General features: G+C 38.2%; 2 protein-coding genes across 2 annotated transcripts in view; both read right to left on the reverse strand.

Moving 5' to 3' along the window:
- The window catches only part of AGBL2 (AGBL carboxypeptidase 2), a 35,673-nt gene extending 28,918 nt beyond the window's left edge, over positions 1–6,755 (reverse strand). Inside the window, exons 1-5 of the mRNA XM_023741832.1 lie at positions 6,369–6,755; positions 6,064–6,127; positions 4,571–4,705; positions 3,261–3,314; positions 2,241–2,426 (exon numbers count right to left, since the gene is read on the reverse strand). Of these exons, the coding sequence (XP_023597600.1) occupies positions 2,241–2,426; positions 3,261–3,314; positions 4,571–4,705; positions 6,064–6,127; positions 6,369–6,404 (475 nt within the window). The 5' untranslated portion in view covers positions 6,405–6,755. The remainder of the gene's footprint in view (positions 1–2,240; positions 2,427–3,260; positions 3,315–4,570; positions 4,706–6,063; positions 6,128–6,368) is intronic.
- A 596-nt stretch (positions 6,756–7,351) lies between these two features.
- FNBP4 (formin binding protein 4) overlaps positions 7,352–24,952 on the reverse strand; it is a 33,555-nt gene continuing 15,954 nt past the window's right edge. Inside the window, exons 9-17 of the mRNA XM_023741833.1 lie at positions 23,239–23,363; positions 22,265–22,369; positions 21,245–21,378; positions 20,078–20,265; positions 14,490–14,800; positions 14,212–14,356; positions 13,628–13,968; positions 11,231–11,388; positions 7,352–9,298 (exon numbers count right to left, since the gene is read on the reverse strand). Coding sequence (XP_023597601.1) covers positions 9,208–9,298; positions 11,231–11,388; positions 13,628–13,968; positions 14,212–14,356; positions 14,490–14,800; positions 20,078–20,265; positions 21,245–21,378; positions 22,265–22,369; positions 23,239–23,363 — 1,598 coding nt within the window. The 3' untranslated portion in view covers positions 7,352–9,207. The remainder of the gene's footprint in view (positions 9,299–11,230; positions 11,389–13,627; positions 13,969–14,211; positions 14,357–14,489; positions 14,801–20,077; positions 20,266–21,244; positions 21,379–22,264; positions 22,370–23,238; positions 23,364–24,952) is intronic.

Raw genomic sequence — 24,952 nt, forward strand, 5'->3', positions numbered from 1 at the left:
CTACATATTTTTTAACTACAGAAGAGCAACTGTATCAATTGTTTCAGAAGAAACAAGGCTTTCCCACTAGCAATGAATTCCAGAAGAAATTTCTCATATGGGTTTGGGCAACTTCTCAATATCACTGTAAGTACAATAGCCACTGATGAAAGTAAAGGGCATATAAAGATATAATTCAGTAAAAGATAATGCTAATTTCTTGGAATGGGGTGATGAGGCTTTGAGGCTGGAAACTACTGCCCTGAGACAGTCTTTAAACCTTAAACCAAAATTATCCCCTGAAGTCATCTTTAACCAAACAATAGTTTAGCTTAATTAGTGAAAAATGTCTGCCTTGAGCACTGTGCTCTTTTAAAAAATTACCTATATGGGATCAAATTGACAACAGCAACTCAAAAGATCAGACGATAAGCTTAGGGGACGGTAAGTTTATCTTATTGGTGGTGGAATAATATGAAAAAGGAAAGCAAGAATGGCTGCACAGCTTGAAGAATGTAATCAATGTCACTGAGATGTACATGTAGAAACTGTTGAACTGGTGTATGTTTTACTGTGTATTTTTTCACCAAAAAAAAAAAAAAAATGCTTTTCTAATATCTAGTGGTTTAGTGGATTACCACTGCAATAATTTAAATACTAAATTCCAGTTTCCCACTTTATTCCTCCTTCCTTGCCTATATCCTTGGTAAAAAAAAAAACAATTGTTGCTCTGGAGTCAATTCCGACTCATAGCAGCCCTATAGGACAGAGTAGAACTGCCCCATAGGGTTTCCAAATAGTAACCAGTTCTAAATCCTCACAGGAATTCTCTGTCTTGGTCTAATACCCACTCATTTCCACTATCTTATATCTAAAAAAATAACTAAGCTCATTGCCAAAGAATCAATTCCAACTCATAGTGACACAACAGGACAGAGTAGAATTGCCCCAGAGGGTTTCCAAGGCTGTAAATCTTTACAGAAGCAGACTGCTGCATCTTTCTCCCGTAAAGTGGCTTGTGGGATTGAGCCACTAACCTTCTGGTTAGCAGCCAAGCACTTAACCACTGCACCACCAGGGCTCCTATCACTATCTTATACAGGGAACAGCAAAATCCTATTGTCTAGCCAGATCATCTTGGACTTTTATCTAAAAACTGTACAGGGTAGGGACAGATGATCTTAGGACTGCCCCGTCTCTGTGCCAACTCAATGTGCCCCATATATTTCCAAACACCCCAATAACAGTTCTGTTCCCATTGAGCCCCTCCCTGTATTTTCAGCCTCATCTCTTTCCTTTCATGCTCTATGCTCTATGGTTTCCCCAACACACCACGCTCCTTCTCTAACTAGAATACTTTTCTCATTTGGATCATTTATAACTCAACCTTTACATCTCAGAGCCAACTCCTCTTGGAAACCCTCTCTGATCTTCCAGGTTGGGTAGGTGTTCCCAGAGAGACCAAACTCTATGCAATTGCCTGGTGATATATTTACTTTCCTCAGAAGTCTGTGAGCTCTGGCTGACTCCATCTTGTTCATCATTACATCTCTAGCACCAAATACTATTCTTAGCATATGGTAAATGCTTAAAAAATATTTACTGAATGACTATTGTAAAAGTGGAGTTAGAAAATAGGAAACATCCAGTTGTTTATTCATCACAGCCTAAAGCAGAGACATGATGTTTGGTGGACATAGTGTTCCAGTAATTAGTAAAGTCCCCACTTTTCAGTGCAATTCACTCTTGTAAATGTTTCATAAAATGAATGCTAAAGATTGTGCTTATACCAGGAGCTTATCAATATGACCAGCAATGTCTTAAGTATCCACTATTCCTGTAAAAAACGCCAATAAACTTGAATTATAATTAAAAACAGTAAAAAATATGTTATAAACCTAAGTCTAACATATATGGTCTTCACCAGTTATACCAAGGCTGATAAAAATACAACTCTTATAAAATTCATTCAAGCATATTAATACCGAGATGGGAATAATCTAGAAAATAAATGTATTTACATGTTTTGGCCTCTAGGAAAGTATCCTCACATTCCAATAAACTCAGAAGTATTCTAGTTTACACACTGGTCTCTTTTGATTTTGGTGAGCATGTATCATTTTCCAAGAGCTTAATCATTTCAGGGTGAGCTAATGCATGTTGATTCTGTCCTGCTTTATACTTTAGCATGCAGCACTTGTAACTCTAAGATCTTGTAATAGAGTCAGAAAAGCAAGAACACCACATGTAATTCACATTACCAATATGACGAACGTTTTCTTTGATGACCTCACATTCTATTGGCCATTTTGGAGCCAGCAGTGGCCCACTGCTAGACAAGAGTGCGAAGAGATCTCGAGGTTCTCGAAGACGTGGGTTTATGTCACCCAAATCATCATAAAGAAGCTGTCTGCTCCTAAGAAGTGGTGAACTCCGCATAAGCGAATCTGCCAAAGGGAAAGGAAATGAGTAAAAACACTTCCTTTTCCTTCTTGAGAATTTTACTGCTCAACTATAGAAACTAAGCAACTTCAAGCACTGTATTCAAATATTAGCACAGGCGTGCAATCCTATAACATGTTTCTCCTTCAAGAGGGAGATTTAGTCCAGGATGACAGATTCAAAATTATAAAATGTTTAAATTTCTGCACACTTTATTAAATATTAAATATAAAGCTTCAGAATAAGATAGAGGAAGATTTTTGTTTTTCAAGTTAATAGGTCCAAGATATTTTAAAAGTGTGTCACAAATGAACACAAAGTTACTAAATATGTTTTATTGTTTTCATTTTGAGATGCAGGAATGGGAACTTTCAATTAACCCATTAACATTTTGGAAAAAGATACATTAAATGTTATTAACTACACTTAAACAATCTACAAATTAAACTTCAGGTCAATAATGTAACTATTCAAAGGCCAGGGAAACATAAAACAAAGAGGATGGAAAGGGGAGGCACAGAGAAAAGAGAAGTGGAAATGAGAGGGAAGAACTGTTCTTTGGGAAAGAATGAGAAAAAAGGGAGGAAAGGAAGGCTTTCAGGGAGAAAGAAAATGAAATGGAGAAAGAAGGAAATAAGAGAGAGAAAGAAAGGAAATGAGAGGGAGAAAGAAAGGAAATCAGAGGGAAGGAAAGCCTTAAGGCCCCTCAGTGCCCATCAGATGTGAGTCCCAGGGCTGCCTGATAACACTCCGCTGGAGGAGGGGGACAAACTAAGAAGGAGGAAGACATAATTCCATGAAAGAGCTTGGGTTTTCTGGTCTGGAAGGACATGAAATACCTCTGTTCACAGCTTCTAGCTGTCTGTGCACAGTTGAGGATAAGCCAATAGGCCCTAAGGAAGGAGGAGAAAGAGACATGGTTTGTCTTAGGGATCTTTATCTTTCTTTTTTCTGCCCACTTCCCTTTACTCCTTTCTATCCCTAACTTAGGCTCTTTCGTCTCTATCTAAATTTTCTCTCCACAGTTTAATGAAAATGAAAATAAGCCAAAACATTTGAAAAGATGATACAGCTGCTCAATCTCACGCATAATTAAAGAATGTAAATCAAAACTACAAGGAGATACTAGTTTTTCACCTAAAAGGCAGGAAAAACATTTACCTATTTTCACACTCATCCTGGCAACGGTATAAGTAAATAAGCACTCTCAGAACCTGCTGGCTAGATGGCAAATTGCTGCAACCTTTCTGGTTTTAAATTTAAAATACACAGGCCCTTTGATTCTGCAATCCCACTGCTAAAAATTTACCTTAGATTTTCTCACAAAAGTTTGTCAAGATACCTATACAAAAATGCTCATTACAGCAATGTTCAAAATAGCAAAAAGTGGAAACTACCACCAAAGTGGAAACAATCCATCAGTAAACCTGTGCCGTAGTCGATTCCGACTCATAGCGGTCAGAATAGAACTGCCTTATAGAGTTTCCAAGGAGCAGCTGGTAGATTTGAACTGCTGACCTTTTGCTTAGCAGCCGTATCACTTAACCACTGTGCCACCAGGGTCCCAATCCATCAGTAGGGGGCTTCAAATAATTATGATACATTAATGAGATGGAATACCATAGGTGCCTTTAAAAATAATAATGTGGATTTTTTTGTGTTCACTTGAAAAGGTTCTCTAAGATATTAAGCAAAAAAAAAGTAGACTGTGCATAGAATCTTCTGTGAGTCCTTAAAAAGAAAAACTATATAGATTCATATGAGGATATATTTTTTTCTTTTTCTTCTGAAAGGGATTATAAGAGTAGTGGCTATATTAGGGGTGGAGTAAAAAAGAGGTTTTCGTTTTTATTTTGTACCTTTTCTTTTACCGTTTGAATTTTCTAACTTTACATTCTTTTTTTTTTTTTAAACAGATGATAACCCATTTTTTAAAATCCTTTGCACTCCTCTAGCAAAATCTTAAGCAATACTTTGCTACAAAGCTAAAGAAAAATATCTTCCTCACTTCAGTGATCAAAACAGGAAAAAAAAAAAAGATGTTGCATTATCAATTATACTTTGACTAAAACTCATTAACACTACTGTGTTGTCTCTCCTGTTTTGCAGTGAGGGTTCTGGGGGTCTCACATACTGAATAATTACTCACATAGAAGCTTCTCCTTTTGCAGGGGGTCTGGTAACAAATCATCTCTTTCCCCAAAAGAGCCGTTCAACAGGAATCGAGAGTTATTCTTCCAGACATGCTGGTGTGTTGCAGAGTTTGGTAAATTACCTCTCTGAGCTAAGAACGAAAAACCAAAAAACATCAAACCCAATGCTGCTGAGTTGATTCCGGCTCATAGCGACCGTAGAGAACAGAGTAGAACTGCCCCATAGGGTTTCCAAGGAGCTGGCTGGTGGATTCGAACTGCTGACCTTTTTGTTAGCAGCTGTAGCTCTTAAACCACTCAGTTTAATTCAGGTTGCTGGAAGGCTGGCTCACCTTCAACATCTAGGTCAATACTGAAACCACTACTACCCAAACCATCACTATTTCCATCACCACCACAGGACTTTGTAATAAATATGGCCCACTTTTCAAACAGCTTTCACATTCTAATATAGGTGAATTAAACATAATCATCCCCATTTCACAGCTAAGAAAACAAGAGAGTGAGGAAGAGACTTGAAAAGCAATGGATATAATTTATTCAAATTCATTACTTTGAGAGCAGATATAAAGGCAACTTTCTTTTCAAAGCTTGTCTGAGGAACACTTTAATTCATAATGTCCACAATTTCTTTACATTTTCCTATGGTCTAGTATTAACAACATTAAGTAGGGTATCAGGAAACTCGAGGTCAATTGCATTTTGTCCAAGAACCTAGGGTAACTCATTTTTTTTTTTTTTTTTTTAAAATTTTATTGTACTTCAGGTGAAGGCTTACAGAACAGATAGTTTCTCATGTAACAGTAACACACATGCTGTTTTATGACATTGGTTAACAACCCCACAACATTTTAACCCTCTAAATACTCAACTTTTTTTTTTTTTCTTTTTGGTGAAAATACACATAGCCAAAGATACGCCATTTCAAAAATTTTTTTTACATACACATTTAAGTGACATTGACTACGCTCTTCTAATTATGCTGTTATTCTCACTTAAGATGAAGGCTTACAGGACAAAATAGTCTCCCATTTGACAGTTACTACAAATGTTGCCCTATGACAATGGTTAACAATCTCACAACACATCAACAATATCCTTACTCTATTTTGTGTTCCCTATCATCAGCTTCCTACTCCCCTTCTGCCTTCTGGGCCTTGTCACTGGACTCCTGTACCTCGTTACTCTCATGGTTTTACTGGGCTGTCCACTTGCAGGCTGATCAGTGAACCTCGAAGGTAACTTTACCACTTAGCTAAAAGGGTGTCTGGGGGCCATACTCTCGGGGTTTCTCCAGTCTCCTTTAGGCCAGTAAATCTGGTCTTTTTTTTTTTTTTTTTTTGTGAGTGGGGTAACTCATTTAATTATCTCTTGCTTACTCTATCCAAGCACAAAACAGAGACTAACAACTCTGCCAAGTAATCAGTTAATAAAACAATTCACTTCATGAACCCAGGTAAGGTGATGCTAGATGAGAACAGGATGTTACCTTTAAAGTAGCCATAGTACTGGAGGTGATGGTACATAAAATCTTCATAGGGATCAGGAAGGGTCTGTGAAAAGAAAAGCCACCGCAATTAGGAAAAGCCTTCCGAATAGTACTGAACTCTCAACAAAAGCCACACGAGTATTGTTGCAGAGGACAGTATACCGAAGGGTTTCTGTAATCAAACCAAATAAACGACATTTATGCAATCATTCTATCTTGGGGATCAAGATTTCCAACTGGAAAACGGTGCCATCTGATCTAATATTGGATTTCTTCGGTGTTCCTGGAAAAGGGTGTGTACCGACCTCCTGCTTGAGCTCTGTGTCCAACGCTGGGAACATGTTACTTCTGTATAGTAGGCTGAAGACTCGTCAGCGACACCGGCATCCAAGAGCAACCTGGGCCCAATTTTCCAAAAAGGGAAGTCGATTACACAGAAGAAGCTACAAAACCAGAACAGGACATCTGAAAATACTGCCGGTATTTCCGTCCCTCCACTCCCACCCTCCACTTTGGCTACGTGTCTTTAGGAAAGCCTGCCGCGTCGCCTGCTCTGTCTTCCCTGCAAAGCCAGCCTCTCCTCAAACACCGACTGCTGCTGGATCCCGCTGCAAGGCCCCGAGGCGCACCTGAGTTCGGGAGGGCGGCAAGTCTTCCCGCCTTCTCTTCCGGAGGCGCCAAGCCTCTCGCCGGCCCCATGCTCCCTCTCCCTGAGGAGGGACGCCGCAGGAAACGAAAGAAATGGGGGGAGGGGAGGAGTCGTCTTGGGATAGATGGAAAAGAAGGGTCAGGGGTCGGGAGAGTGGGCCCAGAAAGCGGAATTCCAGGGCTCAGAGCTTCCTGGCCGCGGGGAGGAGTGGTGAAGGGAAGTTTCCTGAAGGGTCGGGGGTGGGGGCGGACACAGATTTCCTTGGAGGATAGAGCTAAGGTTGCGAGGGCCCCGCAGCCCGGCTCGCCCCGGGCAGCAGGTGTGGGCGCCGCTCCCGCAGCGACAGAGGAGCCCGGGCGAGGCCGGAGACCCCAACACGGCACGTTCAGACGTCCAGCCGGGCACCGGGCGGAGGAGACGCTCGCTGCGCTCACCGGCCCCAGTTTTCGGCGCGGACCCCGGTAGCCTAGCAACCGCGTGGGGGCAGGGGAAGGAGGGCCGGACGGCCGGGCGTTTCCGGGGGATTCAGGCCCCGCCTCCAAGGGTTGGAGGGTTGGAGGGGTGAATCCGGCTCCGGCAACAGCTGTAGGTCTGGGTCGCTAGCTGTCGATTTGCCGAAGACTTAAACTCCGAATGGCTCAAGAGCTGTTGCCGGCGTTGCAGACATGAAGGGTTCAGATTCATTCCTCTTACATACAATATTGCCGCTCGACTCTGTGGAATCGAAATTGCACTGATGAATACAAGACCGTTAAATCATCAACCTATTTTCAAGCTCGTTTGCTGTTCCATACCTTTAGGAAACCAATGCATTCTCAGTTTCCCCTCTCCTTTCACCTTGTATTCTCTGTCGTATTGCCAGGAAAAAATCCAAGAAATAAGGTTAGCAAGTTGAAACCACACATTTTGAATAACAAATAGGCAGGTTTAAAAAAAAAAAGTTTCATTGAGAAAGGCTCTGGTGCTCTGCAGCAATTCCTACAAGCTTGGAAAACTTGTACTGTAGCTAAGGCAAAAGCTACGACTAGCTGATAGCCTTTAATTTCATTAGTAGCAATCTACTCTGGAAATAAAGGGAAAAACAATTCATGTACAAAATGGTCACCTCAATATAAGCATAATGACAAAATCCAATACATCATGCATGACACTGACTAGGTAGTAAAACTGTCTGGGTAACTTTATACCTTATTTGAATATAAAAAAAAATATGTATCACTTTTATAATCTGAGGAAAAAAGCTATATAGCTTTATCAAAATGTTAACCACATTCCATCATTTCCAAGATTTAAGTAGGTCAAATATTAAGCTAATGTTATAGATAGGGTACAAGCTCCGAAAATTTAGGTCACACAGCACCATCTGGTATGAGAAGCCTGTTTTCATTCCTCCCAACTCAAGATCCTACTGCTCTTTTCCCTGAAAACTGTTCTTCATTGTTTGCACGTGTCCTGTACCGCATTTGATCAGAAAAAACAATTTAGACTGAAAAGTTCTAGTTACACGGTAATCAGTTAACAGGCTCAGAAGAACAAGCAGATAACCAATCAGAAGTATAAAAAAAAGCTTTATTAGTGCATATATACAAATTTACAAGGCCAAAAACTGGAGAAATACAAATAGCTTTAAAACACAATTTGCCTTTTCTTCAGTTTAAAGTGACTTTTACCTGATTGTGATACAATACAAAGTACAGAATAGTAAACTGCTTTTTAAACACTGGAATTTTATGGAGAATACGCTCACACTTAGAGGAAGTGAACTTTGGAACAGGGTAAGACAATGGAGATACAATAACACGTAAGAATGGCTCCTGTTACATTTACTGCCACATACTTGAGGGGGGAAATTCTCAAAATCAAGGACATGAACACCTGCTGTTGCTGCTGCCTGTATTAAAATTTAAATATGCCACCTATTTATTGTGTGAAATGACTGAGCTATCAGTTTTAGAATTTGTGAGAAAAACTAAAGCATGTGGCCATTTGTCAGCAAAGGCTGACAGACCTCAGTGCTTTAGGGGTAATAGACTACAGGAAAAAAGGTCAGAAAAAGATCCCGATAATCCCAGTTTAACTAGGGGGAATACAGCTGCCTTCTTAATTGCACTTGTTCTGGAGTGGAAGTCAGTGAGAGTGCCACAGTAAGAAATAAACAAGCCTCTATTAGGCAGGAAAACCCTTCACTTTTTGTCAGCGAGTCCATTAGAGCCACATGTTTAAGACTGATGAGGTTAACATACCTAACATGCTGAGCTTCCCAGTGTGAGAATAAAGGCAGCCAGGTCAAAGCAATTACAATCACCTCAGCTTTCAACAAAACAAAAAGTACATTTCACAAATGTGAAAACTAGGGACACGTATGTTGTTGCCCAGGAAATTCATATCTTCTCCCCAATAACGTTTATAGTTTGACAACAGTAAAACTGGTTAAGACTCTGAACTGAACATAAAACAAAACAAATACTAAAAATAAAAAATTTTCTTAAAAAAATTCATGTGTTTGGAGCCATTTTCCTTCTCTTCAGTCTTGCTCGCCAATCCTCAGGAAGGGCTTCAAAATTAGCATTTCTCTCAGCCATGCCACTGTGGAAAAAAAAACAAACCACACACACACAGATTACTCACTGACAAGAAAAAAACCGTTCAATCCCTAGCAAGAAACCTTGTACTGAAAATCTGATCACATCTATGTTTATAAAAATGTTCAAGTTTCTTAAATACCAGCATATTAATCAAATTTCTTAATTCTGATGGCTCAACACACACACTCTACAAGTCTCTATAGTTTTATGTATATGTAAGTGTGCTTTTACTTACGTACATGTATTTTCTGTAACCATTAAAGCTACACTGAAAGAATGAAACATGTTCTTGACAATAACAAAACTGAAGGATGATGCAAAAGTGAAATAAATCATCACTAATACACTACACCTCAGCTTTCTGTGTTGCCCAAAATAGCTATCACTTTTCAAGGAAGTAAAAAAGTCTAGAGACCACCCCTGACTGCTCTGACCAAGATCTCAACAGAGGGTTCTGGAGAGAGCTGGAGAAGGATGTAGAGCATAATTCTAACTCACAAAAAAAAGAGCAGATTTACCGGCCTAAAGGAGACTGGAGAAACCCCGAGAGTATAGCCCCCAGACACCCTTTTAGCTCAGTGGTGAAGTTATCTCCAAGGTTCACTGTTCAGCCTGGGAGTGGACAGCCCCGTAAAACCAAATGAGACTAACGAGGTACAGGAGTCCAGTGACAAGGGCCAGAAGGCAGAAGGGGACAAGGAAGCTGGTGATAGGGAACCCAAGGCTGAGTAAGGATATCGTTGGTGTGTTGAGATTGTTAACCATTGTCATAGGGCAACATTTGTAGTAACTGTTAAATGAGAAACTATTTTGTTCTGCAAGCCTTCATCTTAAGTGAGAATAACAGCACAATTGGAAGAGCGTAGTCAATGTCACTGAACTGTGTATGTAGAAATTTTTGAAACGGTGTATCTTTGGCTATGTGTATTTTCACCAAAAAAAAAAAAAAAAAGGTTGAGAATTTAGAGGGTTAATATGTTGTGGGGTTGTTAACCAATGTCATAAAACAACATGTGTTCTACTGTTTCATGAGAAACTATTTGTTCTGTAAGCCTTCACCTGAAGTAAAAAAAAAAAATAAAAAAAAAAAAAAAAAAGTCTAGAGAAAACTTCAGTCTTTAACAAAATTTTTTTAGTTGAGAATATGTTCCAACTTTATGCAGGACAATTAATGAGCAGTTAGCTGCATTCAAAGAATGTGTTCATTTTAGTAAATATACCTTCAAAACTAGAGGAGCCCTGGTGGTGCAGCAGTTAAGTGCTCAGCTGTGAACCAACAGGTTGGGGGTTCGAACCTACCAGCTGCTCCATGGGAGAAAGATGTGGTGGCAGTCTGCTTCCATAAAGATTCACAGCCTTGGAAACCCTATGGGGCAATTCTACTCTGTCCTACTGGGTTGCTATGAGTTGGAATCAACTCAGTGGCAAAGAGGTTTCTTTTTTTGGACGTTCAAAACTAGGAAAACAAGGAATAAAAATTCAGGTTTGCTATGTTTAAATTCTTGTTAAAATTTCTAATAATAGTTGTCCTCCTGACCCTTTATCCTTACTTCTGTAAATTATTTGTAAAATAAATTAAAAATATTTACATTAAAAAACAAAAACAAACAAAAAACAGGGTCCACAGGATCCACTGGATCTAGATGGTAACTGGTGGGATTATTTTCCCTAGTACACAGCGGATTAGGACAACGCTTTGCCAAAGAAGAAAAACCAGTGGGAGAAAGTATTACAATTCTGATACTTCTGTAGTTTGAAAAAAGGCTAGACCATGATATTTATAGGGAAATAAATACTTCTGAGAATTAAAAATTATTTTAGATAATAGTTTATCAAGAGTAGCAAAAAACTAAGGGCTATGATTTTAAGAACATGACTGTTCTAAAATGACGACAACCACCACAACCCACCCCAATCTATGATCTCTGTTTACCTGACCAGCTGCTGCTGTTTCCACTCTTCAATTCGCTTCTGTGCGGTTGATTCCCGGTCCTCTTCACTGGAACTAGAGTTCTCCTCTTCATCTAACTCACGCTGGATACTCTGCCATTTCTTTACCAGAGATGGCATTTTGGTTTTACTCTTCTTTGCCTGTAACAATCATTAAAATTAAGAGGGAATATAATACATAAAATAAGGGGGGCAGAAAAATTCAGTTTTCCATACTGGAGATCAGGATCTTTTGCTAGTGCTAAGGTGTAAGCAGACTTCAAAATTAAAAGAATAGAAAAATAGAAAATGAGTATCACTCAAAGGTTTTGCTAGAAATTTTTACCAACTATGAACCAAAAAGCTTAAAAATATAAAGAACTGTAAATATATTTTATTAAAATACAGAAAAATTTCCTTTAGTCTCTCTATTCTATGAAATGCCAAATTGTTGCTCTTATGCCATCTCCTGAGAATTAGTGTTCCCTTTTCCAAATTTTAAATAGATGTGGTGTTCACATCAAGTGGTAAATAAACAGAGCTGAGAAGCAAGGGCCCAGCATCTCTGGAGAGAGCAATGAAATCAATGGCAACTATTAAATAGGAAGGAAGCAAGGAGATCTATGAAAACCACTTTCTGCCCTTACACTGCTTATTTTTCTTCAATGCCCTTAAAAATCATCACCAAACATATACTTATTTGCTTATCTCCCCATCCCACTCCCTGCCCAAAGGAAAGTTTTACAAAACCAGAGATTTTGTCTGTTTCATGACTGAATCCCAAGCTCCTAGTGAGAGATCCTGACACACAGTATGCATTCAAAATGTACTCGTTAAAATACGATTATTTCTGTAAAACTAGAGAGCCACAGTATTAGACAATCATAAGACCAGTTTTTATTCCCGTGTTGAAGAGCAGCAAGGCTTGCAGACTCTATTAGATTAAACTATCAGTGGGATAAGGAGGAGCTCAAATGATAGTTGTGACTGAGTGCTGTGCTTGCATGAGGACTGGGGCTCAGGGCCCAAGTTGTTTTTTCCTGTCTGCACTTGAGACAGAGTTCTTGAATAAGATCCCCAAAGGTCTGAAAAAATAAATTTAACATTTTCAGTCTTTCACATTATTTGGTTCCCTACTCAATACCTGGTTTTGACTATCATGGACAGTTCTTAACTTTCTGGGGAAACGAATGCCCATTTATCATGCTCAGACCTTTGGCTCCACACACCCTCTCACATTCCACTCTGTCATTTTACCTGTGGTACAACCTGACACACTACACACAACTCCTCCAACAAAGCCCCTCTGGGTTAGCATGGGACCAAAGGAGTAAAAGTAAGTTGAAATAATATGGTCACATGAGCATAGAGGGCTTACTTGCTGGGGTATAACCTCTCACTTAACATCTGCAAACATGGTTAAAAAGGACAGATCTAGACACTGCTGTTTCACTTTGACTTCCATAGGGCTTAGTAACATTTTGTGGGAAAATAAATTTAGAAATTATACATTGTCTACTGTATTCAAAAGGAGCCCTGGTGGCACAACAGTTAAGTGCTAGGCTAAAAGAAAGTCTGAGGTTCAAATCCAACCCAGTGGCTCTGCAGGAGAAAGACCTGGCGATCTGCTCCCATAAAGATTACAGCCAAGAAAATCCTATGGGACAGTTCTACTATGTCACATGGGGTTGCTATGATTGAAATTGACTTGATGGCACCCAACAACATCACATTCAAAACCACGGATCCCAAGAGTTGCACAGGACTTCTGAGCACATTTTTAATAGAAAACACTGCAATTGAAGAAATAAAGATTAAATGGCTAGAAACTCCTTTTTTTCTAGTAAGTGGCATATGAAACTTTTCAGCAAAAAGACCAAAAATACATATTGGTCTCAAATATTCTTGCACTTTAAAGCCATTAAGGATGTATTTTATGTTCTTTAAAAACGGTCTGTTAACACTAAAAGACAGTATATGCTGCATGCAATGGAATAACTATTCTGCTATAAAAAAAGAATGAAGCACTGATGTATGCTACAGTGTAGACGGACCTTGAAAACATTATGCTAAATGAAATAAGCCAGACACAAAAGGAGACATAATGTATGATTCCATTTACATGAAATATCCAGAACAGGTAAATCTAAAGAGACAGAAAGCAGACTGGTGGTTGCCAGGGGATGGGAGAGGTGGGAATGGAGACAGACTGCTTAATGGGTATAAGGTTTTCTTCTGGGGTAATAAAAATGGTTTAGAATTAGATGGAGGTGGTGGCTGTACAACAGTGTGAATGTACCTGAATGCCACTGAACTGTACAGTTCAAAATGTTTAATTTTGTTATGTGAATTACACCCCAACATTTTAAATTAAAAAAGTTTAAACACAGATTTCCTATACCTTATCTTTCTTTCCTTTTTTGGTCTTCTCAGGTGGTGGAATTTTGGGAGCTGGTGGTGGCGGTGGTGGTGGAGGAGGAGGAGGTGGTGGTGGTTCTATAATGGCAGTGGTAGGCACAGCACCTCGTGCCTGGACTGGCTGCAGCGTGGGAGCAGTCACTCCAATTGGGACAGAACATTCAGCATAGCTCATAATTGCAGATGCTGTTGCAAGTCCTAGGTAATTTGACTGCAGGCTCATTCCTCTGGCCTGATGACCCATTCCTGCTGCTGGATGGCTAACTGTTATTGCCAGATGTCCAATCCCTGCAGCCTGGTTACTGATCCCTGCTGCCTGCTGACCTAACATAAAAAACATAAAACGATACTATAAAAAAGGACATTGTCACAAGACCAGAAACAAGAAGAAAAAGGGAATTGGGGATTATATCACCTACAAAACGAGTCCAATACACCTTTTCCTTAAAAAATAGTTGTTGCAATCAAAAGCCTTTAACATTTCTTCAATTTATGGCATCTAATGATGGAAACAAACAAATAATCCATGGAAAAAACACACTTTAATCATGATGTCATGATGCTTACCTCTGGCTATAGCTGACTGACTGTAGAGGACAGGAGAACTGCCAATGGTAGCTGATCTCTGAACTACTGCAGTACTAATTTCCGCAGCTTTTCTCTTTACCCCTTTAGTGGAAGGAGAACTAGAGGTGCTAGAATCAACTGAACTCTGAAACACAAAGATTCTGGTTAGTGGCTGAGGTCCTGGTAAAACACAACCTTCTACAATAAAATATGGTGTCGATCATATTCCAGCCCAGTCCGCTAAAAAACTCTTCAGAATGTCAACTGGCTTTACTCACCTGGGTAGTTACAACCGTGGCTGCTGCTGAAGGTTTCAAAGGAGTATCCTCCTCTGTTCCTGGGGCAGGAGGCTCCTCACTTCCCTCGTCTTCCATCTCTACCTCCTGTATCTCACTATCTTCTACAGGAGGAGGTGGTGGGGGTGGAGGAGGTGGGGACTCTGGGGGAGGAGGTGGGGGTGGTGGCATTTCCAAGGGTAATGGAGGTTGAAGAACAGGCACATCTGACTGAAGAAGGGTCCAGAATGGAGTAAGTGGCATGAGTGATGAAGAAGAAACTTGGCCAGTGAAGGACTCTTTACAAAGAGAACCTATAAAAAACAGTAGGTGTCAGGAAGAGCAAAACAAAAATTCCATGGTTTATATTCATAGAAATGTTCAATTGATTGGTGAGACAAACATCAATAGAATAGGAACCTAGTACAGTGTGCAAAGTAGTTTCAAACAGCAAAGACTGGTTCCCCCTTCCCTAACAAAATTTCACCTATAGGCATCTACTTTACATTGGTGGCACTGAAATATTTAAACAGCTCAATTGAGAAATGACTTTCATGAAAAGGTAAATTTATGAACCTCAGTTAGCACTTCCCCAAGCTGTGCTATACTAGTCTTGTTCTTTGGGCACAGATTTATGGATGAGTAAATGAAGCATATCATCTCAATGAGAAATTCAAGAAGTCACCTCAATCTGTAGTTTGGAGGTTTTGATTTCACATATTCAGTTTTAACACACACAACGAAAAGGCAAGACTTTGGAGTCTTTTTTATTTCAAAAGCAGAGGGGGTGAGTGGTATGCATTTCCAACATTGATTTCATGTTTTATTTCTTAGTGAACTGGTTAGGTGACTGGGGATGACCCAGAGAAGGAGCCATTCAAAACCACAAATTCTACCCATTTTAATTAATTTGGGTTACTAAATTTTAAAAATCTATTTGCAGGGTGCTACTGTCAACTCTATCACTCTTGCACACCTTTGCGTGAATTATATTCATTTGCCAAATTACAGCAACACATATCAGGGAGGGTAATTTTTATCTTTGTGATGAGAAAAGGGAAATTAAGGGGGACAAATCTTCTAGATAAATTACATCTAACGCATAAAAAAAAAGAGGTGTTTGAATACGCATAGGAACTGAAATTGCTGTTGCCTATGTTTAAGAAATCAGGGCTAGTCTAAAAATCTGCAGGATAAGCTTTCCTCAAATTTTGCAAAAGCCAGTTAACTGTTGTCCTTTCCCTGATACGAACATCGTTAAATATTAGAGAAAATAGGAGGATATACTTACTTGTAGCCTTCCCCATCCCTCTTTATCGTCAATAGGGAAGTTTCACAATATTTGGGACTACTAGATATATATCCCAGGAATGCTGAAGGGGATTTTCTCCCTAAAATCATAGAATTTAGGAGTAGAAGACACATGAGAAATGATCTAGTTCAACCCCCTCATTTAAAAGGTAATGAAACCCAGGAGGGAACTGACAGGCCCGAGATTATACAGCTGTCTGTGGCCAGGCCAGAGCTAGAGCTCAGGTCTGACTTAGTCTAGTGCTTTCTGTTTTTACCAAGATATCCTGGTGAAAGATCAGAAGTTCAAGACTTTTAGAAATTTCAGTCAAATAAATCTCATCTCTCATGGAGGAGAGATCCAGATGCAGTCACCTGTTAAATTTCATGGTCAAAGCAGTGGGTTAAAGAAAAGTTAGATTATAAAAGGCTCCAGGGCAAGGAGAAGGCCTTTTTACAACATTACTTAGTTCAAACTATACTATACCAGCACTCAAAAAGGTAAAGCCAAAGCAGTTTTGAACTGGTTCAGTCATGGCCAGTGAAGCGAAACCAGAACAGACCTGAATTTTAAAAACTTGGGTGATCAGGAATGCTGACTGGAACAGGCATTACACATCAAAGCTCTGGAATGGGAGATTCAGAAGAGGCGTAGTTAGCCCTTTCAGGAATGTGATGAGTGACGCTGCGTTACTGCCAGGACTGTGGAGTGCAATACACATTCAAAAAGTGGCTCAGTCTGTCATCACCTCTGAGCCAGCACCACTGTTTTTGACTCAGCTACTCAAGAGATTTGGTTGCTATGCAATGTGTACACTGCCCTTGCTTCCTAAGAGGGAGATTAAATTACCAGCAGGCTTCAACCTGTAATTTCTCCTGTTCTGGTTAGTGTACCAGTTCACCCACATTTAGAAAAAAAATTCGGGTCCATTCTGGTGTTGCTTCCTCAGCCATGACTACACTGGGCTGAACCAGTTCAAACCCCTAAGCCAAAGTGACCAAAAGCCATTTGACTTTAGAGTACTTTTACTTTTTACAGAACAGACAAATGATACATTATGTAATTAGCTACATCATAATTATTTTGAGATGTTGGTTACTGTTAAGGAACTGAAAAAAATCTCACCAGAAAAAAGGAATGCAGTTTTCCAGCTAAAAGACTTCAAAAACGGCTCATTAAGCTTTTGTGCCTGGCCGTATGTAATTTAAATTTATATACTTTTAGACAAATGAAGTCTAGGTATGGCCAGGCAGCCTAGCTGATATAACAGTGCATGAAGATTACTTCAAAACTAAGGTAATAAACATGGAGGATTAACAACACATCAAACTTCCTTCCACTACACCAACCACAACATATGATAAGTAGATATATGTCAGATTTTATACACTGGTAGGTTTCTCAATAGAAGCATAATGTAATATTAATACATTTATGATGGTGACATACTGCCATGCTGAGGAATTCATAGGAAACAGTATGGTCAAAGTGAATAATGTGGTTTACAACCCCTAGCAAAACTAATCAGAATCAATTAAACTTAGTGTAGATACAAAATTAAACTAGACTTGATAAATTTAGCAGCAAACAAGGAGAACTTTTAAACTTGATAACTGAATCCCAAACTAAGGACATTTACTCAAAACATAAAAGGCATGTCTTTACATTTCTTCTACCTGACATACAAAGAACTTCAAAAAATCTTAGTTTGATATCCATGCAGCATCCAAAGATGTCCCTCCTTGTTTCTAAATTTAACCTAGTTTGTATTTTTGCCATTTAAGAGAGTATTTAACCCTGAAGTCTCAGTAGAGATTAAAATGGTATACATAAACAGCTTTTATTATGTACTAACAGATTAAAAACTACAAGCCTAATGATAGAATAGTGTGGGGATTCAAATAGTGAGTTCTTCCAGAACTTTGTTTTTTCTATGCATCCTTATTTTTATTTATACGCAGCCTTCCTTTATTGTTTTCCTACATCTCCCCAAAGAGAAAACTATTGTTTGGTATTTTGACTTAAGAAAAAAAAAAAAAGGTACTTTAACTGACAAAAGCCCAGCCAGACAAGTTAGATATTTTGAAATATCACCCATCTTTAGAGACATGGGAGTTCCTGGGTGGTGGTGTAAATTATTAACATGCTTGGCTGATAACTGAAGGTTGGAGGTTTGAGTCTACCCAGATACGCCTCAAAAGAAACGTCTCAAAAAAATTAGTCAACTGAAAACCGACGGAATACACTTCTACTCTCATACACACGGGGTTGCCATAAGTTGAAGATGACTTGATGGCAACAAGTATTTTTAAAAAAAAAAAAAAAACAAGAAATGATGTTAAATTCAAACACTGACAATAAAGAAGGATTAAAAATGATTTAGAAAAATGAGAACTTTGAAACTTCCTTGCATCTTCAAAGTGCAGTAAATTTTCTCCTTTAATAAATGATTTTAGCCACTTCAGGCCTCACTAAGAGCATATATTAATATAAATTCTCTTTAGTGCTTAAAATGATTATAAACAGTACTACTCTTAAATCCCAAAGGTCTTGGTATTAAGATTTGGACTTTATCTGGATCAAGTTTATCATGTGGTTCTAGGGGGTCTCAGCAGAGGTTTCAGAATATCTAAGCTAGTTTAGCAGTGACTTTTTCCTATAGCACTAGTTCTCTTTTAATTAGATGGGAACGGCTCAAGAGCTTCCTTTCACTGACGGTACCAACTGTGTGTGTCATCAACAAAAGAAGAAAATAGCTTAACAACCCTGAAGTGATGAGAGAACCATAAAAAAATTAAGAGTTGGTAATTCTAGAATATTCAGCTTTGGAACATATGAGAAAGGTTTAAAAAAAAAAAAAAGGCTTAGACAGTGGTTGGGAGTGGAACCTCCTACCCAGAACTATCATCAAGCCTTTTTAGTTCACTAACTACTAAAAAGCAAACCAACAAAAAAGTCAACTCATTATTAGACATGTCTATCATTACTACCAAAGGAGGGGGGGAAAATATTCAAAAGAAAATTCCTTCATAAAAAAAGTGAAATACCCAACAATTTGAGAAAATACGCTTCTGAAATGTGAAGTAGCAGAAAACCACACTTGCCTTTGCTAGTACTAAAACTATCACAGCAGTCATATATGACCTTTCATTTAGGGTGATTTGATAAAGATTCATGGATCATTTAAGAAGTTAACAGAATCGATCACATGGTACATTATCAGTTTCATTTGGTACACTACCAGAATTTTTCTACTGGGACCAGGGAGCCAGTAGAATACAAAGTAACATTTTTGATAAGGAGAGGACCAAAGAATTCAGCTCTTTACTCCCTTATTACCAACAAATTTCACCATCTTTTACTCTTCAAAGCCCCATTACTTCAGAAATCACTATAGATTTTTGCCTTCAAACATCATTGTTTTAACAAATAGCTACTGCATTTTACGATTAAAAGGTTATCAGCCTTGACTGTGTTACATTATCCACTTATTTTTCTCATCCAAACAAAGACGGACATAGAGGGAAAAAACTAGGTCTTCTCTTGTTTATTCACAAATACCTGCAGCTTCTTTGTAAAAGCTGAACATTTTAGAAATATATATTAAACATCCACAATGTGGCAACCAAGCTGTGGCTCTTCTGAAGAGCTATCAGAAACTGAGGAGCTATGAAAGAGTACTTTTTGTGTATAACTAAATGAAATACTTCTAAGACTACCTTAAATGGGATGAGCCTCCGATTTCTGATGGTTTTATAACCAGAATATTGGCGGTGATTTTTTATAATCAATTATTTTGCTTCTCTGAAACAAGTATGACCCTAGTTTTGTAGTGTTTCTACAGATCATTTTGATTATGGAGTTGAAATGAGGTTGCAATAGCAATAGACTAAGTGTTCTATAGAAACTCAGAACAAATCTCGTATTATCACTCAACACAGACATTGCCAATTCAACCAGTTCTAGTTCCTCGGCATTTAATTAGCATTCCTGTTTTTGGAAATCAATAGCATTACGGTAGCTATAGGACAATCTTTTAAAGTCAAAACATATTGGCTCATCATGTCATCTTTGAGCAGAGTCTGATAAACAATATGTATCAATAGTATGCTGACTTCCAACGAGTCACTGCCTTACTTTCTTTTGGTATAATTCATGCATTTTTCAGATCAAGCAACTATTTCTCAATTAGAAGCTTATATTATTAAAAGCTCCTCTTATAATATAAATTAAAACAAAGTAACAAGACTTCTTCCCTAAGAACTCTTCTCTCCAATTAATACAGGGTGAATTATCCCACCTGTGGAATTCTCGGAGGATTCTGCAGAATTTGAGTCAGTGCCAGTTTTGTCTTTCAAATTCTGTTTAGGAAGAGTCTCGTCTCTACTTTCTTGTGCTTGGCTTTCTTCCTCCTCCTCCTCACCATCTGGGAACTCCCACTGAGACTCGCCCGACTGTTCGTTTACATAGAAATATCGTCTATGATCCCTAAATTACAAGAAAGAAAACACATGTTTTAAAACCCATTCTCCTACAGAGACACTCCATTTGGTCCTGTCCCAGGACAGCAGTCTGCTCTCACAGGGACGAACCTCTTCTTAATGGACTGCTATTCACAAAGGCAACAAAGAGCTTTGACAACTGAGGATGGAGCGCCAAGGATAATTCAAAGCTATTTGCACTGCCAGCAGCTCTGTGAATACAGCCCTGAGCCCTCTACAACAGATGACTTAGAAAACATCTTTTTTTCTTTTTTTTTTTTTGCCAATGCTTTACAGGGTTTCAAGTTTCATGACTGAAGGGACTCAATCGCCTAGAACACTAATTTCCCTTCCAAAGAAGAGAACAACGGAGTTTGTGAAAGGTGACTCTTCCCCTCTTGGACCGTGGAATTCACATTTCATACTCTTGGTATCAAACAGTGAAAGCTAAAGAGAGGGAGAGGATCTGGGAGCTGAAAAATAAAAGAGCAAAGATTTCAAATAATGAAAAAAAAAAAAAAAATCAAGAAAAGCCAAATATAAAAAGAAATGTTTTGATCTGACCTGCTGGCCGAAGATAGTAATCTTGTTCTTCATTCACATCTTCAGCCATGAAGCTTTCCTTAACTTCGCCGAGGTTAATCAGGAGTAGTTGCTTCCAGAGGTCCTGTAAAGCGCACAGAGCTCTCGCATGCGCTTAACCCCCAAGCCCGCCCTACTCCGTGCAACACTCTGGAGAGTCAACACCAGCTTTGTCCAATCTTGGGAAAAAATCCGTTACATGGAACACTTTAAACACTGCTTTTTGTTTCTCCACTGTGTGGCTGGCCCAAACTCTGTAAGTGCTTGCAGTGCTCTGCCTGCCCAGCACTGCTAACTGTAGCTGTTCTCAGTCTCCAGACAGGCTGTCACGTCGTCAGGCGGTGATCACAAATCATGTCTGAGATGTCAAAGGTGAAAGGTGAAAAGGGGAGAAGAGTGCGTACCTGTCCCAGTGGCAGGACCAGCCTTTAGGAGTGGCGTTTATTTCATACTGTTTTAGTTGTTCTGCTGCATCCTGAAGTTTTCGTTTAAGGTAGTTTCCATTAAGAGCCCCTTCCCGCCAATCTGCAATCCGAGTCTAGAGTCAACAAATACATAGAGAAATAACTTTAAGAGCTATTACTATGTCAGGTGATGAGGTTAAAGAGACACAAGTCTTCTGGTACAAGACTTGTATTGCTATACTCTAACAGAAGAGAGGGTAGACCAAAGAGGAAAAGAAATCAATTGCAATTTCAAAAAACAATTTTGTTTGCTCTGGAGAGTTGTGAAAAATGGGACTGGGCCCCAGTACATTTTTGCGCTGCTAACTCTTCAATATTTGTGAAAATGAGTAGGAGTAATTTCTTCACCCCTTTGGACTATATTAAGATTGGTTTCCTTAGGATTTTGTAAAGTATGCGGATTTATAAATAGGACTCAAAAATTTTCTTTTTAAATAGATTTATAATGCTTTAAACACTTACAAAACACTTAAAAATTTTACAGCCTCATTTGATCATTATGAATAAAATTTTAATTTATTAGAAAATCTGTATTAAAATATATGCCTTTTATATATATATACACTACAACCTCTGAGAGCTGGAACTTGACAAGACTGCCTTGTTTTTCCGGGTCTTGCAAGTTTTCCACCTTTGACAGGGTACAGTCTTATCACTTTTCTACCGCTCGTTTTGGTCGAAAATACCTGAGTTTTCCTTCTTTGAAAGGCTTCCACTTTACACAGGTTCCGGCTATCATAAGTTTTACTATAGTAGGCATAATCATTATATCATGAACACTTAATATTTATCTTCATAATTGTGTTTTGCTTTGGCTAACATATTCTTACGTGTGGAGCTGGTGGTTCATATACGCGCCAAGGTTAAAAATTTAAATTTAGAATTAAAACACAAACAAGAAACCTTAAACACACATTTCATTCAAACATTGACTGTTCATACCAAAAATGGCTAAATTACCTCAGTCTGTAAGAGCAGCATGTGAAAGTTGGAGATGGACTGTCTATTAATGCCTAGGAATTCAAATTTACTGGTCAGGGTATTTGCCAGTTCTCCAATCTGAAACTGTAAGGCAGGAAAGAAAAAAAGGAAAAACAAAAATAAAATCAGCAATATTTTCTGTATTGTGTAAAATCTTTCATTTATTTTTATAGATACTAGAAATATAAGCCTGGCTATAAACAGCTTTCCTCAAACAGCTGCACCTAAAGCAGTTAGCAAAGAAGACAAAATTTTAATTTATAGTAAAGAAATTCACAACAAAGTGCTAATGACAGAAGCTCTCCAGGAATCACATGTGCTTCTCCTCATACTACCATAATGCATTCTAACACAACACGGAACATTTGAAAACAGATCCTGAAAAATAAAACTCACAATATTGCTCAAATTGTCCTTAATCCATTTACTAATTGCTTATACTAGCCATATGCTGAAACAAAATTAATTTTCCCAGTCCCTATCACATGATTATACACTAGCTAGTGACTGGGATAAACTCTTTCATGTCAAAAGAATATGCTAAGTGGTTTTTCCAAGACTGCCCTTAAATGGCCAAATATTTACTTGGTTCAACTCTCCGCTAAGATTAGATTAGAAATGCATAAGTAGTTCATGCAGGAATTACACCTGTGACTTTTAGTCTCTTTAGTATTTTCAAACTATAAAAGCAGCCTATTTGATAAGCTATTGCTTCCCAATAAGGTTTTAATTCAGCATTTAGAATTTAATTTTATATAATTTCTCTCCATTAAGCCAGTCTTCTAATACCTTAATTTGACCTTAAGAATGACTCTTTCACCTAACCAAGCAAAGGATTTACGTTTGGATTATAGTAAAGGTTACTTTTCCTACTTGCTAATAGGAAGAAAAAGCAGTTTAATGGTTGGCTAATTTTTTAATACTTATTTGTCAAATTGCATTAATATATGTACTTTTAAATCCTGTTCTTCTTCTACTTTAGGTGCTGTTTGTACTTTTGTCTTCTCTGGAGATTCCTCTACTTCCACCTCTTTGTCTGAATTCTCATCTATTTTTTCTGAATTTTCAGCACCAATTGCTGCAAAAGAAAACGTGAAATTAAATGACAATACTGATAGTGCCTCATATACATCTTCTTACTTCTGTAGCAGAGTTATCTGAAAAAGGCTAACAATTCTCTCTCCTTTGCCTGATTTTCCTTAACTGTTACAGAAGCCCTAACTCCTCAACCCATATAAAAAAAATTTTATCCTTTAATCACTTTTCTTAGAATGTCAATTTGTAAGTAAAATTTACCTTATTCTACCACATTAACCTGTATAGTTTCTGCTTTCCCTTTCTTCTTTTTCTAATCTTCTCTTCCAGAATACCACTGCTTCAACTACTTACAAAAGCTAGACATCAAACCTGAAATATATAAGGGTTCTTTACCAATTGAGGGAAAATAAGCTCTTAAAATCAGAGCAGCATTCATTTAAAAACCATCTGAAAACTTCTTCGACTGAACTGATTAAGATGTGTAGATAATCTTTACTGAATCTCCAAAAGAGAAGAGGTTTACCACTGACTTAAATAGAGTAACCTTGTAATAGAGAAGCCCTGGTGGCACAGTGGTGAAAGCACTCAGTTGCAAAGCAAAAAGGTCAGTGGTTTGAACCCACCAAGCACTCCATGGGAGAAAAACATGCCAGTCTGCTTCTGTACAGCCTTGGAAACCCTATAGGGCAGTTCTACTCTGTCCTATAGGGTTGCTGTGAGTCAGAATGAATTTGACTGCAGTGGGTTTGAATTTTTTGGTTTATGATACAATGGCCTTGCTCTCATTTAATTTGATCATTAATACTCCTTTCTCCATTTTCAAACCGTCCAAAACAAAATCTACCACCCCACTTACTAATTTATAATTCAACAATATATGTACATCTTACATTTGGCAACAGATAAAATAATTTAACAATATAAAGCACCATTAAAGCTCTGACTTGAATGTTTTAGAGGGCAATGAGGCAGGATATAACAAATTAAAATGCATATTTCTCTTGACCTAGCAATAGATAACTAGTGATCAACAGTGTAGTGATATTAAAAAAGGTACATAAAAATGTTATGTACCAGGATATTCACAGCATTGTTTTTACTGTGAAATATCATAACAAATGTGCGTAATATAAAGAATAAAATGAACACTCGGAAGTAACTAAAACCTAACAGAAGAATATTATCAGCACCTGGGAAGCCTCCTGTACCTCTCTGCCATCATCATCCACCCACATGAGACATAACATCTACCTTGATGGTGTTATCACTGTTTTAATTTTACCATATGCAGATAGATTTTTAAGCACAGTATTTTTGCTTATTTTCCTGTATATTTAATATTAACATATATTCTTCTGATTTTGTTCAACATTGAGATTAATTTATGTTGATGCACATTAACTATGGTTCAAACATATTTCATTGCTGTTTAAGATTCCACTGTAAGAACATACCACAATTTACTCATCTATTCTATCACTGATGGACATTTAAGTGGCTTATAGTTTTTTGATATTATAAATGCACTATTTTTTATTGTGCTCAGATAAAAGCTTACAGAGCAAATTAGTGTCTCATTAAAAAAATTAATATACATACTGTTTTGTGACGCTGCCAACACTACAATGT

This window comes from Trichechus manatus, unplaced genomic scaffold (assembly GCF_000243295.1).
Source record: "Trichechus manatus latirostris isolate Lorelei unplaced genomic scaffold, TriManLat1.0 scaffold00191, whole genome shotgun sequence".
Classification (NCBI taxonomy): domain Eukaryota; kingdom Metazoa; phylum Chordata; class Mammalia; order Sirenia; family Trichechidae; genus Trichechus; species Trichechus manatus.